Here is a 14,271-nt window from a genome sequence, read left to right on the forward strand (position 1 = left end):
GATCCAATAAAGACACCTACATTTGTTCTTCGTTATTTGGCACTCAAAATCCCAGAGTTCTATTGCATGTTTACAATCATAACTTGTGGTTCCAAAAACCTATATTTGCGTCTGATTAGAAGAACAAACATATTCGAAGGTATAATAGATATATGGAAGGTGGCTATTTCAAATAGATCGCAGTAAGAATCTTAGAACCGCATAAGCTAATGCAAATGATAGGGACCATACACAGTCAAAGTCATCTACATTACATCAAGCACGTGCATGTACGATTTCTTATCGCTGGCACTCTACCAGCGACAGCCTCCAATTATGTGTCCAACGCAGATCCAAGAAACGCTGAACAAACCCATGTTACTATACCTAAGAAAAGTCTCATGACTCCCCCGTCACACCCACCAACTAAGCCAAGGATCGATGCCCTTGCATGCTTTGTTGTCCCTGCCAACGAAGATGCAGGTAATACACTCGATTAGTCTTCTCTGGACAAGTTTCAGTTCCTGTAAAACCCATACTCGAAGGACATGGTTTATTTGCACCACATATCTAAGTCACTTACACCACCAACAATTAACGATTCTAAATCTCCGACAATTAGCATTCCTTCGGGAGCCTACAGTAGAAAAGAACAAGATTACTGCGCATTTCTCTTGCTAGAGAGAGAGCGAGAGAGAGAGAGAGAGAGCTTTGCTAATTCCAGAATTTGTACCATTCTTCTGGACATGGCTCCATGGCTGCCGCCCACTCCGATTCCTTAAACATAGCCTCCCCCATCACTTCCTGCGACCAAAATCGTTCCCCTTCACTGCAAAGCCTTTCTTCCGGCTGTGCCGATCTCCTCCTCGTCGCACGCGGCCTCGCCAGTGCCACCTCGGCCACCGCCGAGTCCTTGCCGGTGAGCCGTTGGACTACGGACTTGAAGTTGGCCGAGTCCGTCTGCACGAATTGCGTCTCGATGACCGTCACCTTCACGCTCGCCGCCGGCGCTCGTTTGTATGACATCTTACGAGGCTTGAGGTCCCGGTGAGTCGAGGTAGGAGCAAACAATATATATATATATATATATATATATATATATAGGAGGGAGATGGTTTGGCTGCGCTGTGATGTCTGTACGTGCATCAGGGTAGAAGGAGGTGGTGCACGAAAAGGTCAGAGATTACAGGAGGCGTCAAGGGACGATCGTTCTCCTCCCCGGTGGTCAACCAACGTGCGTCAGCGGACCGGAGTGGACCTGATCCAGTTGACCAAAGCCGCCGATTCACCATGTGACGTTCGATTGTTGGGACCCACCCTGACGACTCCGCAGATTGTCTACTTCTGACTTCTGAGATGGACGAGGCCACGTGGCAGATGTGAGTCGCCCGGGAGAACACATCATGGGACGTCGCCCCTGATAGTTTTACGGGGACCCACACAACTGAGGGAAGTAATCAATTTTTTCGAGAGGGTGATTCGACCCGGTGAGAACTCGCCTAGTGGGAGGTGGTTAAGTTCGATGCTAAAAGAGACAGGTCGCGCCGCGACTAAGTAGCCGCCACGTGATGAATTATTTGCGGTGTGGACAGCTCAACAACTATCGTGGCCAAGGCAGCATCGAGGACAAATATCGAGGTGGTAGCCACTCATTGCTCTATGATGCGGGACCCTTCTGATATGTGGCTCAAGACTGAACCGGGTCAGCCGAAAACAAATACGACCCAAATCTTGACCATATAAACCCACCAAATCTGACGCAAATCTCAAATTTTACTGTGTGTCTCACTCGATTACTTGGCATCATCACCATTGTCCTCGTCAACCGTTGATATAAAATACAAATTAAATTTTATAAATTATAAATAATTATGTGAAAAAAAATTAAGATAATTTGTTACGATAAAAAATCCTCACAAGTGTCCACGTGATATTGTTATAATACAATATGATGAATCAGTCATAGACATTACCTTGAATGCTTATCCAACAATATACTACCTAGGATAGCTTCAAGGTATTATGCTGATTGCTACTATTTTGTATCACTCTGGAGTTATAAAACCCTTAAAATGATTATATGGATGATTTATTTTTGAATAGTCTTACCTATGCGCAATGATTATACAATCTACGTTTGTTTATAAGACTAAGACAATTGTAAAAGTTATACAATTGTCTGCTATTCTTCTCTTATTGTGAGTGTAACCTAAGCGAAGACCAAGGTATTAAAATTCTATGATGGTTCCTACTCCAAAATAGAAATGTCAACTAGGAAGAACAACGAGTGTTTCACGTATTTCTTATTTAGATGGGACGAAAATTCATTGGTTCTTCATATACAATTAATTAATTAATTTTAAATTTTTAATTAATAATATCAAATTTTATACCTAACAATAATAACATTTATACATATTATATATCATAATAATATATAAATATAATCATAATTATAGAATTAATAATAAATAAAAATAATTCGGGATGGAGAATGCTCTATCCATGCTGACTCTATAATCATCCATAATAAAAAATTTATTTATTTCCCCCTCCCTTCCCGGTCGGGGCAGACCCACGGTACCCGTACGATGTGAAGGTCTCCGCCGAAGACCTCTCTCTCGTCGGCACAGTTGCAACAATGAACTCTTGGCAAAGTTGAACGCCGGTCCATCGCTAGAGAGATACGATTGAGGGGATTCGGAGGTGCATGTGAGACAGCAATGTTGATGAATGGGGAATAGGAGCAGGAAGAATGCAAATGGGATGTGGCACAGAGCTACACATTCTCCAATTCCCTCTATCTTTGTCCACTTCACTTTCTCTTGACTGCCTATCGAGGAGGCCATTCTTTTGTCCGGTTTCCCGTTAAGCACACAACATTGTTTGCATAACCCCTTCATCTTTGACTGTCAGATTGAACACTACATTGTTTGCATATAGAGTTGCTTTGATTGCTAGCTTGTTGATATACTGTTTAGCGTATACCTCTCTCTCTCTCTCTCTCTGTCTCATTATATCTTTGCTACCGAATCACTGAAACTTTCATGGACTTTGATGCCATGCAGACAAGTGTAGTGTTGGATCCGTGCCTCAGAGTGAATGGTACTTCCTTCTTTAGTACCCCAACGCATCTTCCGCAGTTGCTAAGCTCTGAATCCTTCCGTCTGTGGTGGTCAACGCATCGTTGACGATGCCAAACAATGTAAGTATAATTATATTTCATCAAAGTCAAAATACAGAATATAGAAACTGTTTAGCAAACATTGTTAAAAAGTGTCAAATGTCAAACTAAGACAAGAAATTATGCTGGGTTTGTCTATGTCAAAAGTGTCACAGCAGACATTTCTTCTGCGCTCGCCGCTGCTTGTTTGGAGCCGTCATAATATGCACATTATTTCATTTTTTATGTAATACCATTGTGTACGCCAAATAACATTTATTATGTTGGCAAAAGATGGGTGGATGTAAAATAGAAAAATATTATATTAAAATAATCCATTAAAGTAAAATGAATAATCTCTTAAAATATTGATAATTATTTATATTTATACAATATTAATAATAAAACCGTAAGTCATAATCATTTGAAACCAACTACAACGATCTTTTATCATTATTAAGATATTAAAAAATTATCTATTTAATAAAATTTAAAATACTAAATTTATTAAAAAAATTAAATTTTTTTATCTTAATCAAAAGGATATCAAGTTATTCACGAATATAAATTTTTTTTAATTATTTTTAGTAACTCTATACGTCCATATCAATATTCAATAACATAAAGTATATATATATATATATTAATTATTTTTATCTATTCATATAATTATATTAATATAATAATTATTTTATATTTTTTAAAATTTAAATATATCTAACGATCACACAAAAACTCCTGATATCGCCCATCATCTTAATAATATCTTCATCCATCTCTTTAAATAATTATCCATATTTATAGCTAGTAAAAAAAATTGCATGGAAGTAGGCACATGAGCAACACAAACCCCTATGGAAGTGTTCCAAGTTGTTTGCCGCGCAATAGTATACTCTCTTTAGCTAAAGCATCCACAATATTCAATTAGCTGCTACATCAACACGAGATGCACATGATATGACACCTGTATGCACCAAACGCACAACCACAGCCAGAAGAGTACAACAATTCAACTCGTAAAACATATCACGGGGACGGGGCAAAGTAAATTGAGTTGTTCAGTTCCTTTGACATGATGAATTACTGACGAGAACTCCACCTTATTGCTGAAAGGTCGAAAGCGACCCACTCCTTCGCAATCTACGCGGTCCTGCAATTGACATTAAGCATCAAAGACCAATTCACATAGCATCAGGCAAAAATTGAGGGTTGCTAATAAGGATAAGGAGAGGTATATGATACCACGACTAATTCCTGAGCCAATGTAAGGGTGAGAGGGAGTTTACAACTTCGATCTGGCACACAGCTTTGTCCTAAGCTCCGCTACCACCGCGTCAATGAACTGTTCGGTGCTCAGATACTTATCTCGAGTAACCCTGAGTTCACAATTGAGATTGTTGAATTAGATTATGAATGAAGTAGTCCAACAGTTACGGCAATTACGACAAAGTGTTGGAAGTACTTGGGTCCATGAACGAGGAGAGCAAGATCTTTGGTCATCATCCCAGACTCCACAGTTCCAATGCAAGCTGCCTCAAGCTTTTGAGTGAAATCGAGCAATCTTGCATTATTATCTAGCTTTGCCCTGTTTGGACATCACCTACATTTTTTTAGAGAGACTTCACAGACAACACAACTGCTAGTGAAGCAGACAAAATACAGGACAGATTAAAAGTGACGTTCATTATGACTAATAAGAACAAAACAAAATAAGTGGAAAATTAGCTAGTGACTGTAATACTGATGCTGCTGCTGAACACAATAATACTGATGAACAATGTTAAAGTGGTTCCACGAAATTGTGAGAAATCATGCAGAATTAATGCTTTGTGTGATCCCAAAGACAGTGCTCATCTCAACATAGAAAAGGTTGTTCCATACCTGTGTGCAAGCCCTCGGGTCCATGCAAAAATTGAAGCAATGCTGTTTGTGCTAGTTTCTCCTCCTTTTTGGTGAACCCGATAGTGACGAGTAACAGTGCCATGCGCAGCTTCTGCTTCAATGGTTTTCCCATCAGGGCACATCTGAACAAGATACAAATCCCCAATTTATGGTTTAATTTTTTATTAATAATAGATACCTGTTTCTATTTTCTAAATCCAGAACATTCTAACTTTTGTTGACTGTACTAACTACTAATTCAAATCCATCTGTTCTATGGAACATTTAGATTATTAAACAACCAGCTACTACTATATTTTTCTTTGAAGCATAAATACCAGCACTGACGTCATCAACCCAAGGGACCCAAAACCTGCAGAAAAGTAATGAAGTTTATCCTCATATTAGAAAACAATGAACCTCCAGTGGTCAATTATGCCATAAGTCATAGAATTGGTTAGGACTCTTTTCACAAAACCATAATAGGAATTTTTTTTTATAAAAAAGTTGGTCTTCTCACCTTGAGCTAAGAAATCACTTTGCACATCTCCATCATAGTTCTTTAAAGCCCACACATATCCACCTTCGCTCTTAAGTGCATAAGCAACCATATCATCTATCAATCGGTGCTCATACCTGGAAAAGATGGCCAGGGTGAACACCAAAGATGATGGATGACCAAGTCGATTGGTATAACTTACCATATTCCTGCAGCCTCAAATTTGGATTTCCATTGAGTCTCATACACCTCCTGGAATATGTCCTTAAACCTGCAGTCAAGATAATGTTTCAATCCAGAAAATGCTTACAACATAAACACTTTAATCTAACGTCACAGACATCACAATGTTATAGGCGCAAGGAGCCATACCTTCCATCATACTTCTTGAGAATTGTGTTTTTAGTGCTAAGGTAAAGTGGCCACCTTTTCTGGTAGGCTGTGTTCATTGAAGCCTCAGCGAAAGAACGAATCGACTATAAAGCACATAATAATAACCAATAATTAAAATCAGAAAATAGCTTCTAATTCATGTTCCAGCATATAAAGATGCATAACTACCATCGATTACCTCATCAGTATTATACATAGACAACGCCACACCACCAGCACCTGTGAATTTGAACACTTCTAGTTCGACTTGCTCTTCTTTTCCCTCTGGGAATTCAGTCATTGAAAAACAGAAAAGAACTCATTAAATTTGCAAGTAGTACAAAAATAACTAACCAATGTAAGATGTCGTACAAAGAGTAAAGATTATAAATATATACTAATAATAGATGGGCACATCTTCTATTTGGATGGTTAAATCATTACTTAAATTTTCATGCCTGGATAAGAAGTAATTTCTGAAAGGAGTTGTTTGTAGATTTTGCTGCAGTTGTTACATATTCTGGAGACATTATTACATATTCAGTTTTTCCTCATTGGCTACTCATGCAAAGCTGCACAAAACTGCGGCTAGGTTGGTTGGTTGGTTGGGACTAAACTAGGCAGCAGCCTTGGATGATAGCAGAAAAAACCAAGCACATAAATACAACATGAAACTAAAAGGAGAAACAAAGTGACAGCCACTTTGATGCTGAGTTATACCTAGCAAGTTTGATATACATGCCGGATATATAGCATGGATTATTGAAAATCCTACTTATCACAGTCTTATTAAACATGAATGTCAGATGCACTTACCAAACAACAATTTTAGCTTCCCAGGTCCTTTAATAACTGTGTCTGTGGCTCGGTATTGATCACCAAAAGCATGCCTTCCAATGCATATTGGCTTTGTCCATCCTAACAACATGATACATAAGGTAAAAGAGGGTGAAGGAAAGAAACAGAAGAGTTAAGGACAGGGTTGAGAAAGAAGTATTTTCATATAGTGAGAGTATAAAATGTCATTTTCGGATTACCTGACACAAGCCTTGGTATGTTTCTACAGATAATTGGCTCTCTAAATACAGTGCCTTGGAAAATGAGAAAGGGGTAAGAAAAGTTAAATGCAATTGCATGCTTGTTACAACTACAGTGGAAATTGAGCTTCCAACAACTAAGTCAGCATACCATTCAAAATGTTTCTGATTGTTCCATTTGGACTCTTCCACATTGCTTTGAGGTTGAACTCCTTGACACGACCTTCATCTGAAAGATATAGATTGTGGTGCAGAACAATAATCAATATGCATACATCATCAAAAATCAACGTCACATCGTATATCAGTTTACACAGAAAACACCCTCTGAACCATTTCCAACTATACCTGGTGTTATTGTTGCACATTTTACTGCCACATTATATCTGCAATCACAAATAACAGTTTAAGTAGAGACTACAGGACAAATAGCTTCAACATGCCATAAGAATGATGCAAAATGGCATTAGTAATATATCTAAATTTCAAGAAAAAGATAGAGTGTCACTATAATTAAACAGAAGTTACTAGAAGTGCAACTCTAATCTTTGCCAAAGGAAGAGGAACAGAGAATAAAGCTACTGTTAGTGTCAACCATGAGAAGAGGCATTTAGGACTCTACTAGAATGTTCGAATTAGAAAGTCGGTAGGCAATAAATAATAGCATTACATTGCTGCATTATTATGATTTAAATACAAGTAGGGTTACAGAGTCAACAAAAATAGCTCCAATTTTAAGAAAATGATGCTTACTTCAAAGTAGCTTCCGCACTTTCAATTGTAACTCTATCATCTGTGGCATCCCGATTTGGAAGGCCTAGGTCAAAGTACTTTATGTCCAAATCCAAAAATGGGAAAATAAGCTGCATATATCATCAAAGCATTAAATTCAGATAGGTGTGACCAAAACCAACAATAGTAATAATAATACATCATGTGATTATCGGATTGAGAAAAAAGTGGAAATGGTCAGCTAGAAGAGAAGTAGTTGTTCACCTTATCCTTGATTGATCTCCAAATTACCCTAGTCATTTCATCTCCTGCAGCAGAGAACACATTGGAGATAGTCAACAAGAAGAGAGCTTCAAAGAATCTAGAAAATTTTTAAAAATAAACATCAGAGATATCTTGTGTGCAAATTGCACAAACAGAAACGATTTTGTTGTCCAAAAATCACTTTGCTACTAATTATTTGAACAAAAAAAATACTCCATCTTGAATAATTAGATCACTCGATTTTGGTTAATTTGATTGACATGTGAACTCTCATTGTTGCCAACCGTGGATCATCCTGGGTGGCATGGATTGCCATTTCAAAAACACAACCATACATATCATAACTCAATGGGCATATTGACAAATATTACCAATAGAATCCAACCCTATCAGCATATATCAAACTTAACCCTTGCATGCTTGCCATATATATAGAATTCATCATCAGATTCTTATAAAGATATAGCGATTAGTGTTACAATTATTTCTCCTTTTTCAATTAAGACTGAAATTAGTTCAAGTTGGCTATATTAAAAAAAAAATTACAAAGCAAAGAATTGGTCCCTTGAAATCATTCCAATCCATGAGCAATATATCCGTAATATATAAAAAGTTCTTTGTAGGATTAAAAAAAAGGGCATCATATGGGCAAATGATAGACGAAATCGCAGATCTACTGCAACAAACTCGCAATATTCTCAATGACATACAAGTCCGGGATCAAGAAATATGACAACTAAGTCCTTAAATGGAGAATATAATAACTAGCAAAAGAAATTCCACCCTTTGACAAGCATCACAAAATCTCTAATAGCTACTTCCGTGAGCGATCATTGAACAACAAAAGGGGAAAGCCCGGGATTATTAGAGGAGACGGATGGAGGGTTCTGCTCACCGTCCATCTCGACGATTGGGTTCGCAACCTTGATCTTCTGGAACGCCATGTCCGCTTGGGCGAACAGCTCTAGAGGAGCAGCGCGGCGAGGTGACGAGAACGGGACGGTAAGCTATCGGAGATGGCTATATATTTGTGCCGAATCACAGCTTTGAACCGTCACTGGTGACGTCACTTTCCCCCAAATATATATATATATATATATATATATATATATATATATATATATATATATATATATATTTTTGGTGGGGTCATTAAATCATAATTTTGGTTGTGCAATTTAGATTCCAAGTATAAAGTATCTTTTGTAATTAAACAAAAAAAATATTAAGAGAACCTTTTTATCTTTCCCACTTTTATTTTTCTCTTCTTATTCATTATATATTCTTCTTAGGATATCTAATAAATAAGAATGTAAAGTGAAAAAAAATGTATGGTTTTAATTAAGGGTTAATTACATATTATGCGATTAAACCTCATTAGTATTTTGATTCTTAGTCTTAAAATTTTATATTGAATCTCTATAGTTATGAAAATAAAATATATATGTTTGTTTATCCTAATATTATCAATTTTATCAATAAAAGTATAAAAATAATATGTAAAAATATAATTTTAACATCTCAGTTACATTTTAGATGGTGATGAACAACGACGTCACTTTATGGACTAGGAGGAAAAACAATAACGAGAGTTGAGACAAAGGGAGAAGAGGAAGAGGATAACGTAGAGTAGTGTTGCTCTAGATCTGCATCAACGTCGATGTAGTTGTTGAGCAGTCTTTTCATCGCTCTACCTTTACGTCAATGTTGACATAGTTACTGAGTGACGTCGATGTAAATGTCAAGCAACTCTTTTATCGCTATGCATATATTTCGACATTGCTAAAAAACTACATCGATGTCACTCTGCAACCCTATCCTCTGGTCCTATCCTAATAGGACAACCTTCACCCTCTCCTTAACCACCTTGCATTGCTACTTCATGGTCATCCACTAAGGATCTACGAGCTTCTTCGCCCAAGGTATCGGATGGACTCGGAGGTGGAGAGGCAAGAGCTAGAGGACGAGGAGGCCACATAGTGCAAAGGGAGGTAATAAGATCGAGATCATGAGAAGCGTAAAGGATATGAATCCACCACGGACTTGCGTCAGAGATGCGGTAGTCAGCATTGAGGGAGTGGCAAGCAATATAGGTGACTTGGCGGATGTGGTGAGCCACGAGGAAGTTAGTGTCGTGGGCAGATGTGTCGCAAGCCCAACAAAAGAATGTTGTATTCAGCTCACAGTAGACCGTCGCTCTTTCGTCGTTCTACATCTGTGTCGTCCTCTTCTTTATCTCCATTTACCTCACTTATCTCTGTTGCTCTCCTTCCTCATCCATAATAATCATTCGTGACCCCTAACAGTATCATTGTCTACCACCATCGAGAACATAATTAAGATGTTAAAATTATTTTTTTACCAATTATTTTTGTGCTTCCATTAGTAAAACCGACGACGTTACGATAAATAGACTTATATATTTTACTTGTATAATTATAGATATTTTAATATAAATTTTTAAGTTAAAAATCGAGATATTAAAAAGATCTAATTACATAAGGTAATATTTATCCATTAAACGAAGGCAGGAGAGAATTTATTGGTTAGTGGTCTTTATATATTTTGTAATCGGATCCTAAGCGGATTCGACCCGACTCCGCACCTAGGAAATATTCCCTTGTACAACGAGACGCGATTATCTCAAATTATCCGTAAGTTAGTAGACCATCGAAGGGACACTCTTCCTCCGGCGCAGGGATCGTCCTTCCGGTCCCATCGATCACTGGGGGATGGAATGATCTGTATCGCGATATCTCTTGTCGCAGATCGGACCATCGGAGGATGGAGAGATTCAAATGGATCCCGCAGTCCCTTCATGGAGGCGACCAAGACCGAGAAGAGGACCTGTTGGGCGAGTTCGAGGGCTCCGACTCGTGGTCTCCTCTCCAGGTCCTCCATCTTCTTTGCCGTTTTCGCTGCCTGATTGCCAATCTTTCATTTGTTTCTGATTCGCTCTTCTTGCCTGTGGGTCAGAGATTGTATGGCTTCGCGGCGTCTCTGGTCATCGGCTTCGCTTTTATGCTCTTGGTACGATGTGTCGATTCTTGAGTAGCTTCTTCGTTCTTAATTGGTAAAAAGGAGATCCCTTTTTTGCTTCTGTTTGGTAAATCAAGAATCAAACAGTCCTTTGCATGAATTCGGGTGTTCTTTGAACCTATCATCCTTGCGGCTGTAAAGGACAGTGGCATTAGGTATCAGAGCTGGCTCAGAGATTTATATTGATATACAATAACAGGGAAAAGATAGAGTTGGATGCTTCCTTTTGGCTGTGATAAGCGACACTTGCTGGTTGATATATGTTTTGTTTGTGCTGAACTGTTTGCTTTCTCTTCTTTTTGCAGTCTCTTATTGTTTTCTACAGACCCATCAAATTTGGCATTATGTTCACCTTTGGAAATATACTGGCAGTAGGAAGGTGGGTCTATAAATTTGGGAGATCAATGGATATCTTGATCTTAGATTTCCTATGAGAATCACCAAATTGGTTTTATATGAACTGTGATTCTTAGCTTTAATCACCAAATTGTGCTCATCCTCTGTGTCTTCATGCGGCAGCACAGCCTTCCTAATCGGGCCCGTACAACAAGCGAGATTGATGCTTGATCCAGTCCGCATTTATGCAACAGCTATATATGTCGGCAGTGCCATTGTTGCTCTAGTTTGTGCTCTTTGGGTAAGTTCCATCTGCTATATTATTGAAGCTTCAAAGTGTCTTAACTAGGATAGATTTTTGCCTGTATTGCTTCACCATACTTCTGAGATACTCTTACTCGTCATGTTGTGCAGATTCATAGCAAAATGTTGACATTAATTGCAATTATAATTGAGATCTGTGCTCTTGTTTGGTAAGTTTTGTTATGCTGCTATTTGACAGTTTTTATAACTTTGGTTCAATTATAATTATAATATCACTTATGTGGGCAACTAAAAAATAATAGTGCAACATTGTCAATGTTTTATAAGCATTTTTTTTTCTTCTGATTAGGGTTTTTGATCACCAATCTCCTGTATGGCTGGTTTATAATGTAAAGAAACCATTGCAATCCCAAACCCTGGCCTATGGCTATGAAAGATAGACAATTATAGGTGTGGATTTACAATATCATGATATGTACATATTTCTTGTATGATCATGTGTATTTGGTTGCATTAATCAGTGATAGTGATAAGACCATAAGGTCTTGTCGTAAAAGAAAGAAGAGAATGAGATGATCACTTCGAGGCTTTGATACTAAATGTTAAGATTCTAAGGTCGTAAAAGAAAGAAGAGAAAAGTGAATGATCGCTTCGAGGGGATCGACCTCATTGATTACTTCGAGGGGATCGACCTCTCATTGTTGATCACTTCGAGGGGATCGACCTCTTAGGATTTGTCACAAGACTTAATAATATTTCATTGATTGATTGATTGTCGAAAATAAAGGGTTACATCACTATTTATAGAGTTCCATCTAAAATTCATCAGGACTTGAACTCTTAATAATAAATAAATATTAAATAAACCTTTACCTGATTCTAACTGAACTAAACAGGCTCAATAAATATTATTCAAAAACTTAAAAAATAAAGGGATCCTAACAATCAGTTGCAAGGCTTTTGGAGTAGAAAAATGAAAAAAGATTTGGTGTAATTCAAGCTTCCTCTAGGCAGTGGTTCCCTTTTATACTTCAGCATGAGAATTGTTTATAAGTCGAAGCAATCCCTTAGGTGTCTAAGATGTCATACGGTTGGCCGACAAGGTCAAGTCATCAGCTTCCAGTACATACAATGAGTCTATAATGACTCAACTCAGATTAGCAAACTGGAGTAGGGAGAGTAACTGTTGTGCCTTTTGGAAAGGCCAGTTTGATAGGCACCTTATGCCTTTAACTTTTGTTTTCTGAGCATTTTGATCTTCAATGAAATTACGATTTCACTTTTGCAAAAAAAAAAAAAAGTGTAGGTGATATTACCAGTCAAGGAATGGGAACTAACCTAGATAGGGCATTTAGTATTTACTAGTAAAGCGTCCATGAACTCTCCAGATTCTTGTGATTTTTCATAAGATTCTAGGTCAAATCTAATAGTATATTTTCTATTATATAAAAGTTAAATTACGACCTATAAAGTATCAATCTATTGCTCATTGTCTCAAATAAAGTTGTCTTGTTTAGATTCTGGAGCATTAACCTATCTTTTAAGAATTTAATATTGTATCAGCACTTTGATTACCATCTTTTCTAAAAGAGTATGCTTGTCTAGATACTTGTTTATAGTCTTGTTACATGTACATAACTCCCACAAAATCCCAACCATAAAAGAATAACATGACATGTATCCTGATCCAGCTTCCAATTATAGTTCCAGTAATCAGGCCTCAGTGACTTTGGAAAAAGATAATAACAAAGTCAACCAGTTAGTTTTGCTTGACATTTAAAACTGAAATATTACCTGCTCAGTCTCACTAAATCTGACACTTCTTTGTGATTATTGCAGGTATAGCCTGAGTTATGTTCCTTTTGCTCGTCGAATGGTTTCGGAACTATTTATAAGTTGTTGTGACAGAGAGTTTTGAATGTGTTTGCCGAGTTATTATTTGCTAAATGTTATCCCCTAGAGGTGATGATATTGATTCCTCAGATGATATAACGCTCATCAGATGACCTTTCAGTTTGTTATCAAATCAATGCCATTGTTTGTGTTGTTTGTATCAAGTGAAATGTGAGGCATCGATGTTGTGCAAGTGTCCATAAGAGTGTTCTTCTATTTTGATTGTGGTACTAGGAACATTGATGACTGAGATACCTCAACAATTATGTTATTTCCTGATGTAGTCATTGATTTAATACAAACTTAGCATCAACTCTACCTTGTTATCTACTTAGCATCATTGGCTTTTCCTACTGTTGTGGTAACATTTTTGCAACTGATGGTTATGATTTCAAAACATAGATGGCTGAGATGCTTCAACATTTACATTTTTTCCTAATGTAGTCATTGATTTAATCCAAACTTGGCATCAACTTTAGCTTGTTATCTACTTAGCATCATGGCTTTCATATGTCATGTATTACTAGGCCGAGGATTAGTCTGTGATGACTCTACATTGAAATGGAGCAGTCATCCTTCATGGTACATCTACATCTTTGGTGAAGAGAAGACTGAACCAAAGAATAGATTTCCTAGTCAGACTGGTCTCCAACCACTAGCAATTGAACCACAGCTACAATAAAGTGAATCATCGCAAGATAAAAATCATCAACTATATATGGAAGGATGAAATCTGACTAGATTAATGGACTGGATTATTTCTTTAAGCTTGGAAAAAGAGAGTCATTATAAGCACCCACCTGAAAGAAAAG

The 14,271-nt window shown here is 37.4% G+C and overlaps 2 protein-coding genes across 2 annotated transcripts; one reads left to right on the forward strand and one right to left on the reverse strand.

Moving 5' to 3' along the window:
- Positions 1 to 4,003: 4,003 nt before the first annotated feature.
- LOC135678788 (cytosolic isocitrate dehydrogenase [NADP]-like) lies at positions 4,004 to 8,958 on the reverse strand. Its single transcript, XM_065191942.1, has 16 exons — positions 8,823 to 8,958; positions 7,928 to 7,971; positions 7,685 to 7,794; positions 7,280 to 7,317; positions 7,083 to 7,160; positions 6,932 to 6,985; positions 6,711 to 6,812; positions 6,094 to 6,179; positions 5,895 to 5,998; positions 5,725 to 5,793; positions 5,544 to 5,659; positions 5,362 to 5,396; positions 5,024 to 5,166; positions 4,605 to 4,727; positions 4,385 to 4,518; positions 4,004 to 4,292 (listed from the first exon to the last, which is right to left on the reverse strand). Exons 1-15 carry the CDS (start codon positions 8,869 to 8,871, stop codon positions 4,425 to 4,427), a joined length of 1,245 nt encoding a protein of 414 aa, XP_065048014.1. The 5' UTR covers positions 8,872 to 8,958; the 3' UTR covers positions 4,004 to 4,292; positions 4,385 to 4,424.
- A 1,609-nt stretch (positions 8,959 to 10,567) lies between these two features.
- LOC103991635 (uncharacterized) lies at positions 10,568 to 13,789 on the forward strand. The gene is made up of 6 exons (XM_009411140.3): positions 10,568 to 10,819; positions 10,904 to 10,957; positions 11,272 to 11,345; positions 11,486 to 11,603; positions 11,717 to 11,775; positions 13,406 to 13,789. The coding sequence occupies exons 1-6, from the start codon at positions 10,712 to 10,714 to the stop codon at positions 13,482 to 13,484; spliced, it is 492 nt and encodes a 163-aa protein (XP_009409415.2). The 5' UTR covers positions 10,568 to 10,711; the 3' UTR covers positions 13,485 to 13,789.
- The last annotated feature ends 482 nt before the right edge of the window (positions 13,790 to 14,271 follow it).

The sequence above is a fragment of the Musa acuminata genome, chromosome BXJ1-7 (genome assembly GCF_036884655.1).
Source record: "Musa acuminata AAA Group cultivar baxijiao chromosome BXJ1-7, Cavendish_Baxijiao_AAA, whole genome shotgun sequence".
Lineage (NCBI taxonomy): Eukaryota > Viridiplantae > Streptophyta > Magnoliopsida > Zingiberales > Musaceae > Musa > Musa acuminata.